At 44.3% G+C, this 19484-nt stretch overlaps 1 protein-coding gene across 8 annotated transcripts in view; it reads left to right on the top strand.

Annotated features, from left to right (window-relative positions):
* trpm3 (transient receptor potential cation channel, subfamily M, member 3) overlaps positions 1-19484 on the top strand; it is an 83680-nt gene that overhangs the window by 14348 nt on the left and 49848 nt on the right. For all 8 annotated transcript variants that reach the window (XM_086111320.1, XM_086111319.1, XM_086111313.1 and 5 more), the window contains exon 2: positions 16549-16628. In XM_086111320.1, coding sequence (XP_085967446.1) covers positions 16549-16628 — 80 coding nt within the window. The remainder of the gene's footprint in view (positions 1-16548; positions 16629-19484) is intronic.

Here is a 19484-nt window from a genome sequence, read left to right as displayed (position 1 = left end):
ACAATGACTCAAAGGAAAAAATGTTGACCGGCGACTGACACTGCTGACGGGGAGTCACTTTAGCAAAGAGTGTGCAAAACTCACCTTTTGTTGTATTTACATTCCCTTCCGCTTTCTTAGAGCACAATTGTTGACTCCGTTTTGTAATTTTACTGAGCAGCCTGGACAGAGACGTGCGCATCGCATCGAAGTTTTCCAGTACAATGGATGTCCTCACATCACACCTCTTTGCCCTCACCGCTACGGCTCGCCTTCCTAAAATAATTCAATATATCCGTGGAGACCTTAAAGATGCGACCTGGGTTGAAGTTTTGCAAAACATGCAGAGGACTTGACGACATCCTCCGGGGCGTCGACATCGCCAGTTTCTTAGTACTGGAATGAAACCTTTCTCAGGTACATTAAAATAGGCTCTCTCTGAGGAAGATCCATCAAATATGTACTTTAAAGGTCATTTCTGTAGCATTTGGATCCTTTGCTAAATAATATATTAAGCGCAGAGTTTAGCAATCAATTACATGTCTGCGTTGTTTTTTTTTAACAGTCTCTGTAAATGGGATTTCTTCGGTTTTGATCTTCATTATTTCGCTGGACTCAATGTCATTGTTTTTAAGGTGCCAAAAAGGAATAACATTTGAAAGCCATTCGGCGTTTCTTATATCTAAATGACTGCGGATACCACCGAATGTGCAGGAACAATCCTCCCAGGTTACATAAAGCAAATCCTTGGCACACTTTTGATGCCAACGGTGTCTCAACCCTCGCGACGTGTGGTCTTGATTGGTTGGCCAGAAAAAGAGCTACGTTCGTTGATTCCATCCCTTACGGCTTTCCCGTTTTTTTTCCCCGAGACTGTGAAGAGACCTCATCCATCTTATATCAATTCATAAAAGAGCCCTCAGATGTTTTGACATGAGAACGTTTCAGAACAAGGCTTCTGGCCCTGAACTGCACGTGTGTTCTGGCCCACATGCACGCGTGAGGGAGCGTGTTCGTCTTGTATAAGAGGGTCAGGTGCAGGAGAATGTCTTGTGCCAAATGGAAGCAGACAAAGAAAGCCTGCAGTGAGCCTGTAAATGAGGAGGATCTATTTAGGGGCACTCCACATCTCAGAAATGCACCTGAATCACACTGTGGGCCCGTAACACGGTTTAGCATGCATAGCACAATTCCTCCAGGTCATGTGTAGCGTTGGAATTCACTATCCCTATTCTCTTTATTTGCATGTTTGTGCGGAGGAATGTCCCCGGTGGAATTGAATAAATTGATAGAACGGGCGAGTCAGGTGGGAATAGAGGAAGAGGAAAGCAATTAAAGTCGCAGTCACATGGCAGCGGTGCTGCCGAGCATCAGATGGAGTCAGTGCCCGGTTTAATTACACTTAACCCTCACCGTGACACTGTGAGATGTGTCGCCGTGACACGCCGGTGCCAGCGACAAACACGCGCGAGCTAACTCCTCATTCTGCATGCGCTTGGTCGTCACATACGGTTGTTTTGACACAGATTCACGTCACGTGAAATGTAAACAAAATAGCTTTGAACATTTTTCATTTTAATGACGACTCAGGAACACGTTTCAGTCTGGTGACGTGCTTTTCCACAGAGGAAACCCGCATATATAAAATGAAGCTAACCACTAATGTAATGTAATAGAGACTCGCACACTGGAGGGGTTCTCGGTTTATGATTCTGATTTAGTAGTAGGCGGCTAGATCGCTAGCTAGATTGACAGCTAGCTAGCAGCTATTGCAAGCAGATAACCTAGCCGTCATCTTCATTCAATGCTCCCTTTTTACAAACAAATAAACTGACTCAAATGCGCAAATGTGGACGCCCTGCGTTAGGAGTCTGGTGTTGGAGTGGTTTGCCCAGATCCCGTTTTGTCGTGGATAGTATAAATTGTACTCCGGCACTCTGACTCCGATGGACATAAAGCTTCTTAATTATACTGGTCATAGCAAGTCGTAACACTATAACCTAAATTAATGAAGTTGTAAAATCAAAATGTCAGTAAATAATTTGATAAAGAAAAAAAAACACTTCTCGGTCGTAAATATACAGCAGTCGGATGAAAGCAGTAAATACTTCAGTAGCTCGGTGTGCTTGCTTTTTTTTGCGGCGCCATTACACAAACGAGTTCATTTTGTGTTGTTCATGACTTTGAAATGTCCAAAGTCTGGACGTTATAAACCAAGAGTTCCCTGTACCATTTTTAAGAACTTAAAGAAGAAGAAAAAAAAATCAGCATCTGGTTGAAAACAACCTCCTTGAAGCTTTACAGATTCGATCATCTAGCTGTTGAGTCTAATTTTGCTCTCTTGGCAGGGATCGGCACTCAGATTGTGGTCTGTCCCATTTGCCCACTTGACTTGCCATTATTTCCCCCTGACAATTACAGGTTGGCAAGCCTTAGTAAAAAAAAGCGGGATTATTACATTTGGAACTGTAGCACCTCGTCTAATTTAATTGGCAATACAAGCCACCTGGGCATTTTGGATTTGAGCTCATATCCTCTATCCGCACCTCAACTGCCCCTCGACCCGGGTCTTCTAGATGCTCCACCTGACAGTTGTGGTCAGGCAGCGTGGGGAGCCAAAGACAGGGACTCCGGGGAAGAGCTGTAATCAGGAAGATGATTCGGTACTACTGCGCTACAAAGACAGGAAAGGAAGAAAATGCATTTCGCCGAGAGGCTGGTCAAGGCTACGGGTAGTAATAAGGTGCTTGTAGACGACAGTTCAGCGAAGGGAGGTGAGTGAAGAGGTCTTGCCGAGACAATGAGAAAAGAACAAGACAAGACACCTCGGCCAAGGCTTGACCATTTGTAACCTTTGACACCTCAAGACATTTTTACATGCTGTGACCTAATTGAATTCTTTGCCCATCAGATTTATGCCCTTGATAAGTGACAGACGTGAGATTGGGCCCATTCTTGGAGGAAAGGCTCGTAAAAAAAAAAAAAATATCTGGGTTGACATATGATTAACTGTCGGCAAGAGATTTCTCACCAGGGTCTAACTCCTGTGAGGGAACACGGGAACTGTAGAAATGTCAGAATGAAGAGTGAGAAGCAGCTCACAAATCAGGGGGTGAAGGACAGTCAGACAGACAGACATGAGCTTTCACACACCTGGTCTTTTGCCAGCTCGTTATTTATTTATTTATTTATTTGCCTTATCAGGCGAGTCCAGACATGGGTGGGAAACATGTACCCGCAATGCACCCCAGCTCTTGTCCATCTGCTTATGCACATCCTCTCATCCCCTTTCCCATCAGCTCAGCCAGTAGAGAAGTCCGTGTTGGACTGTATGCAGAATGTACATACAATGTAGACAATGACACAGTGATGACTCATGCATGTTGTGGTTCCTCAATTTTTTTTTTGACCATCCCTGTCATTAATTAAAGATTGTGTCATCCGTTTATGAATTGTCCTCAAATCGACACAAAATGTGTGGTGATTGCAATCGATGACCTCATTTCAGTCCTCGAGGACTTTTAATCGTTAAAGTGGATATGAAAAAAGTCTACGCAGCACTGTTCAGAAGCTAGGTGGGGTTTTTTGGGGGGGGGGTTTGTTTTGTGTGATCGATAAAAGCGGAGACCAAGATTACGATTAATGTGACATGTGACCTGTACAACTCCTCTAGGTTTCATTGGATCAAAATAAAGTCTCCCAACACGCACATGAGAAAAATGCTCGTCTGAGCGCGTCAGGTGTTGGGGGTTTTTTCTTTATTTTTTTAATTTTTTTTTTTTAGTCGCAGGTCACACTGGATAGACCTTTTTTGTGGCATGTGTGTGTTCATCAGTCTCCCGTGTCAGGTGTGACTGTCGCTGATGGAAATCAGTCACTGCGTGTGTGCTATTTGGGTTTGTTTTTGTTTTTTGTTTTTTCACATGAGCACAGGCGTGAACTTTTATCGTAAATGCCTTTAAAAATCAGCTGTCTCTCATTTCAAATGGCATATTGCTCACGCTACGTGAGTTTGAATGGGAAAGAATGTGTGTGTGTGGGTGTGCGTGTGTGCGTGTGTGTGTGTTTGGAAGGGGGTGGCATGGAAATGGAACTAATAGACACCAGTGACTCCTCATCTGAAATGTGCAGAGGTTTAGTTTTTTTTTGTGCATCAAACCCAATGTACAAAACCAGTAATGTGTGATGTGTTTCACTCAACAAAGAAATTGATTTTCTTTTTTCTTTTTTTTTTTAAGTGAAGTCAAATTTAGCACAGTGATCCTTAAACTCAGCTGCTTGCAGTTACTGTAATATTATTGTCATCACTGGCTAAATATATTTAATTCCGTTTGCAGATTTCATTTGCATGCTTTGCAGTGACAAATTCCGTGATATTAAATTAAGAAAGCAATGAGACGGATTTGTTGGTTGAATGAAGGGTGACGGCGGGGCTGAACCATTGCTAATGTCATGACTGACATTATGGCCTTTTACACAACTGGTTTGAAATCAATTTCCACTCAACCCTCGATTCACAAGCGTCCTCTGATCGACTATCGACCAGTTCAGGGTGCAGTCTGCCTTTTGCTCTCAGTCAGACGGGATGGACTCCAGCCTTGGTGGTGACCGTGAATAGAAAATGCACAATGGGAGAATTCTGGTCCTTGGTGGAGATGCAATCGAGAGAGTTCCGCTCTTCTCGCATGTTTTTAAATAGCCTGAAGTGAGAAAAATTGCGTGGGGAGTATTGAGTGGGCGAGAAGGTATTACAGTGGATAGATTGATGATGAAAAGTTGGATTCCGCCTCCCCCCCCCCCCCCCCCCAAAAAAAAAGCGTTTGTGTGCTGTCGTGTAGAGTATTTTGGAAGTGAGAAGTGTGTTGTTGTTTTTTTCAAGGTGAGTGGTCCTGTGGAATAAGGTAGGGTGAGGGGTTAGTGTTGGTGTTAGGGGTTAGGGTTGTGGTTGTGGTTGGGGTTGGGGTTAGGGTTAGGGGTTAGGGTTTGGGTTTAGGGGTAGGGTTAGTGGATTTAGGGGGTTTAGGGTGAGATGTAGGGGTCCACTAATCCACATGAGAATCCACTAATTCAGTGTGTGTGTGTGTGTGTGTCTGTGTTATTCTTATTGTCTCATTATGGAGGTAATGGTGCTGTCCTCGGTACATTTCCTTTGGCAAAGTGCTCACTTGACACCATTGATCTTTTCAGTCACTTGCGTGCCCGTACTCTACACCATCTTAAACAGAATGCTCGATAGAAAGAAAAAAAATGGTTTGCTCTTGCCTGAAGTGACGGGAATTGAAAACGCTCTCATTTGAAATGAGTCACAAAAATGAACATATGGTGATCCATGAGTACTTTGAAAAGAAATGCAGTCTGATCCCGGGTTAACCTGTCACTTTTGCTAACACTTTTATAAAAAGAAGCATTTTTAGTGTTCGGACATTCAAACAATGAACAAGTCATGTGGATTTGTGAGGGCCAGATGACAATGTTAAGGCCAGACGCACTGCAGATGAGCCTCAATTTTTTTGGGGGGGAATACATTCTTAATCGTTACTAAAGTGACAAAAGAAAAGAATCATGAATGCCGATGGTAAATAAATCAACATTTTCAAAATGGGTTGTGATGTTGAAAAAAAAGGAATTGTCATCGGTGCATGTCGGCCGGCGTACTAGCAACCCTCTCACCCCTGAAACCCCCACCCAATCCCCGTCGACAAATATTACAGGACAGGAATTTGGGGCGCGGCAAAGTCTAATTGCGGCTTCTGCTTACCGTTGCACCTGAAATCCTCCTTGTAACGTTATTCTTTACAACTGGATGGCACGCAGGTTGTTAAAATTTATAATGAAGTCAAACCCCGCCTACTAGTTATGTAACTGACTACATTAAAAAAAAAAGCACAGGCATTATGTTCAACAGTTCCTTTCTGAACGCTCAAAGTGTTTTTGAAGAATAGCGAGTAAGACACAAAATCCCCAAGAAATGCTTGAAGATTCTGCTTTACTGTTGGGGGGGGGAGATTTTTTTTTCTTCGGATTTTGCGCTTCAAGTCACTTTTTACATTGCTGTTATTCTGAATATGATTGGAAAGTATGCGGTGCATCAGTGTTACGACGCCATAGTGGATCTTAGAGTACTTCAAAATATCAGAATTTTGAAACTGTCTTTGCCCCCCCCCCTCCCCTCCGCCTCCCTCGTCAGCCCACTAATTAGCAGGCGTTTGTGTTTTTTCCACTGCAGGACATTTTTCTTGCCGAAATAATGATGCGAATATACACACCATTTAATGTATCATCCACACTTCCTCTTTGTTTAGTTCGAGGGCAAGACGCGAAGTCCCGCCGAGAACGGACACACGACGGAAAAACTAGTCATTATCTGCGAAGGATGTTGCTTGCTAGGAAATATTTATTTCCCTGCAGAGATCAGTCGCTTGTTTTTAAGATTGTTTGAAAGATGTGTCAAGACCGTCCCTGGTCCCTGAAGGTTATTTCCACACGTCACCCAACAGAACATTTTGTTTTTTTAACACACTCAATTTTGCTATAAATAGCAACTCACAACCCATCTGGAGACTTGCTGAACTTTAAATGGGCATCTTTTTTCTTTTTTTTTTTCTCACTATCTGCCGAACTGCTGCTTGTTCCCAAGAGCCTTATTTTGATTGAACTCCCACCATGCAACAGTGGGATGTAATTTTTTTGCTTGCAAGTCAAAGCAAAGAAAAAAAAATGGGTCAACAAAATCTGATTAAAATAAAACACCATCGTCACCGTTTGCAAGATGGCATTATGAAGTATCGGTATTCATGTTTTGGCGGGTTCCTGGATGTACCCTAAGTACTTGTCCTCAAATTTGCTCTGGCAATTTAAAAACGGTTAAATGACAATTTTGGATCGTGTCATTCCAAACTGTGCATGATCATCATTGTGATGGTCCAATTTTCTATGATGCAACTTAGTCTGACAAGCACATGCATCATTTAGCGTTTCTGTCGCTAATGCACGTGTCTCACCGCATGCATGTATAATACATACATGGGCTGCATGATTTGTCCTCATTACCCGACCGTGCCCGTGGTCAGACATAGACATGGCGGCTGCAACAGTGCCAAACGACACTTGCGATGATGGTGAAGGATGCGCGGTGAAAACAACGAGAGGAGGGACAGTCGGAAAGCTGCGTTCAATGCATCGTTTCCCGACGCCAAGTTGATGGAGTCGTGAATTTACTGCCAGGAAACGCGTGAGCGTTCTCGCTAGTGTCATGCTCAGCACTTTACATAATATCTCGAGTCTCACCTGACCGCTTTTAATGTTTGCATTTAATCAGGAGGCTCGCAGGAGCCGAACATGCCCGCTCCTTCGCTCTTGCATTGTCTCGCGCGCACACACACCACGCAGCTTACATGTATAATGAATGATTGCAGGATTAATGAACTCTGTTTGCGGTGCAATTAGAATTCCATCTTGGGCGTCGAGGCAGCCACGGTGAAGCCGGCGTCGCGTCTGTGTCTTTCCGTCAACCTCATTTCGGTGTCAAATTGGGCTCATTTTATTTCCTGCCTGTATTATGAGTCTAATTAACATGATGCCGTATTGACTGGCTGGCGAGCATTCATGAGTTTATGAAGTGCTTTTTGACAGATTTCCGTCGGGATAGTTGAATTTCAGGATAAAATGCAATTCGGTTATCATGGGAATGTCTATGTGAGTGAAATGATATTTCACGTATGTTTCAGCGAAGTCTCTCAGTGTTATTTCCAGAGGAAAAAAGAAATCGTCTCGTTCATGTCAAACGTGAACGGGCGAACATGATTCATGGTACCGGCGCAACAGAAAGTCAATTTTGGAAGATGGGAAGGTTATAGTTAGCTTTCAGGTCGGATCGTGGCACCCATGACATGATGTGACATTAGCTGCGGTGTAATGACACAACTATTCTTGACACAGCTGAGGGGATCGTGACTGACCCAAGCTGGTGAAAGGATAACACGCACACTGTGGTTTCATTTTGCGAACAAGCCCAAAAAACAAGACAGGTGCGACACAATCTGTTTAGCTCCGTTGTTGTTGTGCCGTGTCGTTTCGGACCGCGTTGCATCTCAGGAGCCTTCGACGGCTTCGTGCAAAAAAACACGACACATCATTTTAATGAGACCAGTTGTCCCCCTCCCATTTCCTCATCTGCCTGGGAGGCTGAGCTTTATGATGATTTACATGACAGGCTTGGCTAGGAGTGTGCGCACATGCAAGACGCAGATTAATAGTTTCACTTATTCACACTATGATAAACAAAAAAAGAAAATGGAGCCGCCGCACTTTACCCTATGAGTTTGTAAACCTGCTAATCAGGGCTTTGTGGGATGATTCTCTTTAAACAATAATATACAGATCTGCCAAACGGGAAATTAGGCGGAACCACCCCCAGCCACCCCGGCGGGGTCACCATCACACCAACGTTTTTCACCCAACTGTCATACAAATGTCAAAATCAATTAACGGCTTTACAAAACTAAAGTAGTCGTCGCCCTGTGACACGAGTGAGGAGGGGATGCTTGCTGAAGGCGATGGGCTACATGCAGCACATTTTTTTTTTTTCATTTTCTCAACTGTCATATATTGTGAGTGGACAAAGAAGTGCAGTGGTACCTCTACTTACGAAAGTAGAGATGGGTTTTGCATGGAAAAGCCCTAATCCGTTCCAAGCCCCCCCCCCAAAATTCAGACAAAAATGTCTTCTAAAGCATAGAAATGCATCAAAATATGTAACAAATACATGTTATAATTAATATACTGTAAAAAAAAAGAATAAAGAATAAAAATGATGGTCATTTTTACTTTTATCTGGTGTTGTTTTGCATCCTACGGAATTGTCCCAATGTCTTATTCTCCCCCTTTGCTTACTCCAAAACGAGGTCTCCTCTTCTTGTTGCGTCATCCCGTTCATAGGCAGCGAACGCCACTGAAGTTCAGCAACAACAAAGAGCCGACGTCTTCATCGCTTCCTCTGCGAGATCTGCAATTACGCCGAAGTCCTACAAGAGACTCATGAGTGTGAAACGTATAAAAAAAAAAAAAAAAAACACACCCGCCGACTGAGACCGAATGACATCGAAAGACCATCCGCCCATCATTAATATCACTCGTTTCTAAAAATCACCGTGACATTAAACACCTTAACCTTTTTATCGTCATCATTGTTGTTTAATGAAGGCAAATGCAAAGTGTCATTAGAGCCGGCGACGCTGCCCGGCTTTTTCAAATATCACCTGACATTTACAATCATTTTTAACCGACGGAAAAGCGGATAAAAAGTCACACCAATCAATCTCCCTCGTTACTCCGTTCACATACGAATTCCGTTGCGATGATATGCAATGATGGCCCAAGCAGCAGGAGGCGCAAAGGCCATCTTGGAATGACTGTTTATGAATATTATTCCTCCTTTTTAGGGTCTTTTAAGCCGGCGTCAGACTAAGCGAGTGTCACCCGGTTTTGATCCGACAGACGTGACGCCGACAATCGTGTCTCGGATAACCGATTTTGAGTTTCCTTGACGGCTCAAAGGCCGTGTCGTGCGACATACTCAACGATCGCTCCCGAGGCTTCTGAGTGTGAGTTTGCTGGAGCTGGTGTGTGTACCTGAACGAATACTTTTACCTCGCCAGATGAGGAAGCTTGCCAGCTTTTGCTTCTGCACATGACACAAGATGGAGACCACGTGCGTTCGTTTGTGTGCGTATTCTAAAAAAGAAGTCATTGATCCGCCAATCATTTCAGAACTTTCTTTCTCTTTCCACATGTGCAATCTTTGATCACAAATGAATTGATGATCAGTCAGCCATGGAACGATAAAAGAAAGCAACGTCAGTGTGGGGAGAACGCAAGAGGATTGCATCATGTCGACTCACCGCGCCACCCCTGCCGTACCATCTGCTTTGCCCTGTTGACCCAAGAAGAAGTGTCTTCCTTCTCTTAAAAAGATGTCAGGGAGGAGATCTCACTGAGATGATTTTGGTCTGCGGTACAGTCGAGTCCAGCTCCAGCCTTGCTGTGTGGAGTTTGCATGTTCTCCCCGTTCCTGCGTGGAATTTCTCCGGGTAGTCTGGTTTCCACCCACATTCCAAAAACATGCACGGCAGGCTGATTGAACACACCAAAAATTGTCCCTAAATGTGAGTGTGAGCGCAAATGCTTGTTCATCTCTACATGTGCCCTGCGATTGGCTGGGAACCGGTTCAGGGTGTCCCCCGCCTACTGCCCGAAGATAGCTGGGATAGGCTCCAGCACGCCCCGCGACACTTGTGAGGATAAAGCAGATCAGAAAACGGATGGACGGTACAGGAGAGTCCATGTTAGCTTCTTTCTTTTTTTTTTTTTTTTTTCTCCGCAACACCCTGGTGAATGTCGCTTCTTTTTTAACTCTCTATTCCGCATACATGCTCCAAAATCCCTTTGGGCTCTTGTGCAGAGGGCGCATAAGAGGCAATTTCACAGCACTTGGCCTGAACCACCCCATACACACACACACACACACACACACACACGCACACACACACACACTGATAGCAGAAGGCTGATACAAAGCAAATCACTTTGTCAAACAGGTGATGATTAACCTCCCCGCTCTCCATCCTCCCTTTTCTCCATATTACCTTTTCTTCTATTGCGACGCCTGAAGTGCACCGAGCCCGCCCCTTCGACCGTGAGAGTATGGCACCCCACCACCCCATCCCCCCCCCCCCCCCGTCCCCCTGAATGGCCACGCCAGCGTCGATTAGCCTCTGTTTGGCCAGATGCTCAGCTCGGCTTAACCGAAGCCTGTGGGAAAGAGAGCTGCTTATTCTGTCCGCGGGAGAGGAGTCGGCCATTACGGCAGCTCAAATAAGCAAGCGTCTCACTTAACACACGCACATTGAACATATCTGCATGCGAACACAGCAAACATTCATGCACCATATGCAGACATGCAATTTGCAATGTGACACACCCTTGTCAGGCATAGTCACAAAATTGTTTCTGCTATGATCAGTGTACAGTGTTTGCATATGTAGTGATAGGGAAGGCATCTGGTTACTCAACTGTAACAGCCGATAAATTTCAAAAATATGTCATTCATTTTTTCTGGTTTTTACAGCAACAAAGATATCAATGACAATCAGAACATTGGATTGTTTTACAACACTTTGTCCTGTAATACTGTATTTGTTTACCGGTAACTTTGCAACAGAGAGTAAAATTGGTTGGGTGTTTTTCTTTATTCAATTTTCTAACCGCAATCAGCCAATTCAATCGGTTGATCGGTTGATTCAATTGGTCGGGACCTCATAATTATTACCTGTTGTTTAATACGTCATCTCATATTGTGCAATTGGCCAATTTTGTGCAATTTTGTGGTTGGTCGGCGTATTTCTAATACAGTGGATATAAACAGACTGCACACACCCCTTTTCATGTCAAACTAAAAGGCAACTAGAACATCTGAGCTTTAATCAGGAGCACTTTAAATGATGGCGTGTGTGTGCTGACTCACATGTAACATGAGTGTGAATGTGATTGGTTAATTGTGAACACAGCCACATCCCGTGTTATGACAGGCCCGCCCCCCCCACCACCAAAAAAAAATCATTAATGGTGGGAAAAGTTTCATTTTGTTTTATCAGAAAAGAATAATGACATTTGACCAGGGGTGTGTTAACTTTTTATATCCACTTTATACAGAGGAATAAGGATAATTCAACTCACCCCTCCAAACCACTGAAACAAAGTTTAGAGCCATATTTTCTCATGCAAGCATGCAAATTCATCTCAAGATCATATTTAAATGAGGCCATTTTACTCAAACGTTTTGCACAAGTTGTCATTGATTTTCCATGGTCAAAGACGGCCAGATATTTTATGACAAACACAAATCCGATCGACTTTCCTTGAACACATTCTCCTCCTTTCAATCATTGTTTCTCTTAAAATTCTCCGGACATACTCTTGGGTGACTTGAGCTGTCGCTTCTCCTCTCTCTGCGCCGTGCCGCGATTTACATCACCTTGAGGGATTTGAGCTTTCATTCCTTTGAACACAGTGCTATATTTTGTCAACACAACTGCAAACCGCACGCTTCTCACAAGTGTTATCCCGTCGTAAGTGGGGGCAAGGATAAGGAGAAGCAGTGATGAAGAGATCAGGTGAAATTGGCCTCGGCGGACATGAATTACAAGCTTGGGAGACGTTCATGTCAGTTCAGTTCTGTAAGCGTACGTTTGAGGGAGCAAGGCAAGGCAAAAAAAAAAAAAATGGCTCTGAGCTTGAGTGACTCTTTTTTTCACATGTTCCTTATTTAAGGCCGAATTGACACTGCACGTGCTTGAACTGGGCCACTTGTTAATATAAGATCCCCAAACCACAAGGCTATTTTAGCCAAGAGGCTCAGAAGTGAAATCGGGGGGGAAAAAAAGCATGAAAACAATAAAGTCGGTTGAGCACTGAGGCAACTGGTGAGCAGACACAAAAGCGAGAGGAGTTAGTTTTGAAATGTCACACTTGACTAGAATGTGAAGAAAATAATGAAGAAAACAAAATCATCAAATGAAGTGATCCTGACAGTTGCCCCGCGATAATGCAGAATCATCGGCAGTAAAGTGCTTTTTAAGATCAATAAATTCTTCATTGACCTCAATTTGAAACCACAATTTTTTTTTTGTGCGGAAGCAAAATTGGATTTAATCACAAACATAAATACAAGGCCATTAATTTGACAATTTGCCAAAATTTATCGCCGTCTAGCTGGAATTAATGAAAAAAACAACTCTTAACTTATTTTTATTGCGATCCTGCTCGTCCAACGAAAAAAATGTTTGTGTCCTCTGATATGACCTCTATCTCCTGTCCAGTTTCTAGAGCTGCATATGAAGGTGAGCTTAACATCAGACTTTGACGAGGTCGAGCCGTGAGCGACTCGGGCCGTTTTGGCAGTCGGGGCGGGGAGGAGACTGATCCCTTTGGCAACGGTTAAGGGCTGGCTCAGCGTGCGCCCCTCAGTAAACGTGAACGCGCGCGCAAATAATACACTCATTCGAGCTTCCGGCGAGAATCATGCGTCAAAATGCTACCTGCCATCTGCTTTATGTGGGGAAGCCTGCAAGAATGCGGCCTGGCACAAAATTCGGGTGAGTCGGTCAAATGGTTTTTCAAAGATGGACTTGCTTTTTTTTGTCCATTGGGTTGAACAAAATCTGGCTCTTTGGTTGATGATTGTGTATTTCACCCGTTATTTCTCTTTCGCACCTGAGGAATTTTGTTCGCATGAATGTTAAGTAATGACTTGCGCCATTCTGTCCAAATGTTTTTTTTTTTTTTTTTAGGCCTGTGTTTTTTAACCAATGACAGAAAAGATCTAAATCTCCTTTTTATTTGACCGAGTCATATCTTTTAAACTATTCGCTTGGTTGTTCGCTCTGCCTGATATCGATATTGATTACGGATGGAAAGATGAATTTCTTCACCGTTCACCTTCCTCCTCCGTTTACGCAGTCGAGTCATTTTCTCGCGCACAGCTGCATACGTATCCAGCGATTCCCAACCGGTGTGCCTGGGGCCACATTAGCGTGCCGTGAGAGCTCTAACTGTGTTGTGGAAAATTATTCAATTTGACCTCATTGGTGAGAAAATGATTTATTCATAACAAATAATGTATCTTTGTACATCTATCTATGCCAGCAACTTAGAGTGACAGAAGGATGAAATTGTCAAGAGGATGGTGACCAATTTTCTTTCTGGTACGCCATGCAATTTTTTCGAACTTTTAAAAAAAAAAAAGTTGATTGCTTGTACAAGCCTTTGACCTCAATCAACGTTGGGAACCACTGTGCTCGATCATCGGCAGCATCTTTTTGCGCATGTTGAAAGAAGCCAGTATTTTGAGGAGGCGCGGGTGGCAGGCAGGGAACCAGTGTTGCATCTTGGCTAAAGTAACGTAAACCATCAAGGTCGAGGATTTGTTGACGGACAGAAAGGCAAACCTATCAGCGTTTGATTTTCGCTTTGATCTTGTCAATGCCACGACCTCCGCCACCTGCAGTCAGTCTCGTTTTGCTGGTGGATGAATACTCAGGTGCAGCACGTTGTAGAAACAATTGGGGGTGCTAGCTTTTGTGGCCCACTGAGTCCAATGTGATCACAGAATGATCCCTAACCCCAGCCCCAGCCCCCCCCCCCCGACCCCCCCGAGAGTGATGGCTCACCACAGATCCAAGTCTTGTGTTTCGGGCAAGTGTGCCGATGCAGGTTTGGTCCAGTCCGGTTTGCGGCGGGTTTGCGGTGGGTTTAGGGGCGCCGCGGTTTGACAGGTTCAGTCAGGCGGATGCGTAGTGTGTTGTTGTAGCGGCGGCGACGGTCAAAGGCTTGTACAAGCAAGTCTACGCGCTGCTGGCTGGGAGACCAGCCAGCTCCGCTCTCCCAGAACGAACAGCAGGCAGGACCTTTTCTTGTTGCTTTGGATTTGGCCGTTCCTTTCGGCCAGATCGTCCCATGGACATTTAATCCGAATTTCAATGCAATTACAGCAACGCAGGTCATTTCACTTCTGTGAATGGCTTTGCCAATCATGAAAGTCTTGAGCGTTCCCGGATCCTGGATCATTTGCATCATCAGAAAACACATTTGGATTTTTGGGATGTGGTGTAAAAGTTAATAAGAAATGGCGGCAGCCTGGCAGGTGCATGCTGACTCAAATTTAACCCTTTCAGGGGACAGCGGTGACAAGAGTGGACAGCTCTTCAAATGTTGTTGTTTTTTTTCTGATGTTAAGCTTAATGTCACGGTTGTGCATCCAACCACTACAATGGGCCGACCCTTATGTGTGTTGCCATTCGCTGGCATTATTTTTTTTCCATGTCTAAAATAAAAACACGAGAAAAAAATCCTGATCATTATTTGTGCATGAAAGGGTTCATATAAATTTGAATGGGTTTGGTTGGTTGTCAACACAACCACATCCCAGTTAGAAGCGGACGTGCACGCTTGTGCAACCACATCTTCGTGGCTGTTTATTTATGATGATTTATTTTTTTTTCCGTCCACCCTCATTGCACAATGTTGCAGGTTATAGGTCAAAATAAAGTTGTATTCAATTCAAACAAAAGCCCTTTTTCGCCAAGTCTAAAGTCACATTTTTTTGGGACTTTGAACTTGCTTATATCTCACTCACCAGTCCTTCTAGAGCAGGGGTGTCAAACTCATTTTTATCACAGGCCTTATTTTAGTTACCGTTTCCCTTGGAAGGCCGTTATAAATGAAACCATATAAAGAAGTCAAAAATGATGATTTATTCAACTATTGTTTAAGTTACTGTCATGAGGGATGTGGGAACAAGAAAATGCTTATAGTATTGCTCTTATTTATTACAAATGAGAATTAGAAATTTTGGTAGAGATTTTAGCAAGAAAGTTAACATCTTTGATTTGCTTTCTCGGGCCACATCAAATGATCTGGCGGGCCAGATCTGGCCCCCGGGCCTTGAGTTTGACTGACTGTTGATGGCATCTCAAAAGTGAGTGCAACTAAAAAGCTTAGCGCACCGTGCTTTTCTTTCATATGTGGTTTGATGAGTCTTGCGTGGATTCTTCTCCAGTGTTTATTCCCCGTGAATCTGTGCATTGGATTTTGGAGCTGATCTAAATGGATGTATCTCGACTCTAATCCCGTGCCGCAGGCATTCACTGTGGAGACACCGTGCACGTGTGCAGCAGGATAATTGGCCCGCTCTCTCAGACGTGCGACGGATACGACCGCCACATGCGCAATTCCAGCGCAACTTTATAATGCCGGCTGCGTATTTGTATGTTGTCGACACGCGTTCGCAAACACATCGAGACGATTTGCATATTAACGATACGCGAAGCAGGAGCTCGAGCTGAACGCGCCGCTTTTACAGTTTCCATTGACGCTTTGAGTGAGGTGTGCCTTTGATTCCAACCACTCTCTTATGTAAGCAACGGAGGTAACCAAAAATATTACACACGGCTCTCATTACGATGCAGCGCAGTTACTCGCTGCTGCAAATTTCTATCATATGTGGTCCCTCGCGTGCATAACATCTCAGTAAGCAGACACACACTTTGCTTGCTGCACTTCACTTAGCAATGCAACATGGACCGACATCATTTACTGCCTCGTTGCATTTAACATTCGCTTTCTCTCTCTCTCTCTCTGTCCCAGCAACTTCTTTCAACCAATTTGGACTCGACTCTCGGCATGAAGCATTTGTGTCACAGTGATTGAACTATGTGTGAGGGACTCCATTTGAAGTGATTTGGGCTTTTTCCAGTGTGCTTGTTTCTAAATCATGTTTGGAGGGCGGTGTGTGTGTGTGTCCCTTGAGTAACCTGCGTGTCGCCAAATTGCTTGCCTCGCAAGGCAACTTGCATTTTTATGTACACAATGCTTAAAGTATTAAACACTGTTCAGTCCCATTGACCATTGTGTAAGCATTGTGAACTCTATTTTTGTTGTTTTGGGTTTTTTTTGCTTTGTTTTTTTTTTTTGGACACCCACATTAACCTTACTGTTCTGTTTTTGTGTCCGCAGGCACAGAAATCATGGATAGAGAGAGCGTTCAGCAAGAGAGAATGCGTTCATATCATTGTGAGCGCCAAAGACCCCCATAGGTATGCAACACACGAAATTAAATTGCTCATCCTGCAACGCTCTTTCCTTATGTGGGGACATATCTCATATCACAAAAAGTGCTGAAAGTAGTTGCGTGCATAGACGTAATGACATGGTGATTGCGGGAATCATTTTGCTACACGACAAAAATGTAAATATAATAAAAGTTATTTATGTTTACCATTGGAGCACAAAGGAAAAACTCCAACCCTAATTTGAATTAGGAGGCCTCCATCTCCCTCAACATGATTTTCAATGATGGGTGTTGTAGCTTCAATTTCGATTCCTCTCTCTCTCACACACACACACACACACACACACGCAGACACACACACACACACACACGCACACTGCCTGCACAGCGGTGCAGGCGGTGTGAAACGGTAATGATGATGAAAAGCGAAGTTGCGAAAAGCTTTCCAAGCCGCGTTGCCCGCAGTTGTTGTTTTACACGCTTGCTTAGAGCAAATTGTCCCAAAGCAAAGAAACATATCTGTCACCTGTGCGCTTGCGAGCCTGTGTTTATGAGTTCACGCAAATCCTCTGCGACTCCCAGACGCATCCTTTTGTGTCATTGCACAACGGAGAAGTAGCAGCCCCGTTAGCACATCCTTCCTACGAAAAGGCAAAATGGCATTAAAATTGCGCAACAAAGACAAGGGCCAGCTCACAGAGGGCACTTGTAACGGCTTTACGCACGCTCTTATTTCCGTACATGCTCCGCCTCTTTTCGCAACATTCGTCCGCAACTGAAACGAAGGTTGCGATGCGCTTCCATGCGTCGAGCGACTACATCCACAAGCCACGCACATTTCCTTCATGCACCATGAACAGCTGCGCTGCTTCCAAGTTGCTTCCAAGTTGCGCTGCCTCACCAGTGGCCCCCTTTTTCCCACCTCAACGGGGAAGCACTCGTACCCAAGATAAGACGGATGGTGTTCACACGCCGTCCAAAGAGAAGTCAAATGCCGTTAGCGGGTCACTGCACAAACAATGTAGCCACGTGAGCCGCGGGTGAAGACCAACAAGTTCCCGAAGGCATGGAGGCGCTCCAGCAGAGTGCAAAGGCATCGCTGTTATCTGTAGAAGCGGAGTCGTCAGATGAATGACCTTCTGTGTAAAGAGAGAGGTGATCGCTCAGACCGGAAGGATAGATGGGAAGCTCAACGCTGCCCCGTTATCGTCACCGACCAACAAGCATGAGGAGTGCACTGATAAGGCGTGTAAATCTCTTTTGGCTCTCACCGGCCCAAAAACTCTGGACGAACCAGTGAACTCAGTCGCGGCCCCCTCAATTTCCCGATCCAGTGGCGGTGTCCTGCATTTTGTGGGGGGGATAGCAACTTGTAAAGCAAGTTTTACCTCGACGTTCTGAAACCGGCGTTCCTGATTGCTGAATGATGACATTTCAGTATTTTAGGTTTTAAGTACTGGCAAAAATTCATTTTGACAGTCCCTGTCTGCCCTCACATTGGAACATAATGGTTTGAAAGATTCCACCAAGTGGCCCGGTTCATTTCCGCGCCGCAATTTAGACTGCGTTTGTGCTTGTGTTACTGAGTGCCCAGGTGGTGTAGAGACGGATGATTCAGCTGTGTACAAATTGGAAATACGGAGTGGCCCTAAAGTCACTACACGCGTCCTTTTCCTTGCTTCCATTTCATTTCACTTATCTTTCCGACAGATGTGAGGCCCATTAACATCTGGCAGCGTAGGCTTTGTCGTTTTTGCCAGCATTTTGTGTACAAAAAAAAATAATACATCAACAAAACGAAAGTAAAAATGTAAATATGTACTCCCAAAAAAAAAAAAAAAGAGTCAGTGACTGTGAACTGTTTGGGTGGGACACCAAATTTGGCTGAAAAATGATGCAAGGTCAAGATGGACACCGCTCTTTTTTGTGGAGCCAAGCGTCTGGTCACATCAGCAGCCTCCGTCAAATGTTCGGAACTTCAAAAGGACAGCCAGGACCTGGTCTGAGGACGCGACTAACAATAAGAGACGGCCGTTTCTTGCCCGAATTTGTTAAAGTGCTGCAGGTTTATGAGTAGAACATCTGACAATGAAGCGCGGTCTAACAGAACTAATTATTGTAATTATTCAAATTGTCTCTTTGAATATGGATAAGATGGGGAAAGGTTTTGTAAAGGTCACCGTTGCAATTGTTTCTGCTTCTGGATCGGCGAAATTATTCCCCGCGTCCAATTCGTCAACATGTACGAGGTTTTTCATTTCCACAACCATCCAAATAAGTGACGCAAGTGTGCTGCGACTCGATTTCGTGCGTTGCACTCATGATGCCGAACTGGTTGCTTTGACTCGATTCCTCTCGTTACAACAGCTGTCGCCGCTCCGACGAGAGAGCCGAAAAGGCAATATTTTAATTCCTCTCCGACCAGGCTTGATGCCAAGCGGCAAGCTTCAGTATGTTACACTTTGTTCGGATGAAGGATTATCATCGAACGACGTGGCGGCAATTTCCCTCGAGATCACATCATTTCTTTCAAGTAGAAAACAAACACTTGCTTTGCAGGAGGCAAAGGAAAAGCAATGAAGACGGAAATATGAAGTGTCAACAGAATCAGATTCCGAGCCACTTTCTCTTACTTCCTCCTGCGGGACTGGAAAACAAATATGAAAGCAACATCCAAATTAGGACGGCCCGCTTGTAACTTTCATTTTAATTTTAATGGCTTTTGTCGATGGACAGGAGGAACAGACAGAGTTCAGAGCATAGAGAAGGCGCTGATAAAGGAGTGCGAAGGTCCAGCAGAACCCAAAAGTCCTTGTCGACGACCCTGTGAGAAGAGACAATTCTGTTGATAGACCGTCACTTCATTTTTTACAACCGCACA

This window comes from Hippocampus guttulatus, chromosome 5 (assembly GCF_054856545.1).
Source record: "Hippocampus guttulatus isolate MCC_2025c chromosome 5, RoL_Hgut_1.0, whole genome shotgun sequence".
Classification (NCBI taxonomy): domain Eukaryota; kingdom Metazoa; phylum Chordata; class Actinopteri; order Syngnathiformes; family Syngnathidae; genus Hippocampus; species Hippocampus guttulatus.
This window is presented reverse-complemented; position numbering and strand designations above follow the sequence as displayed.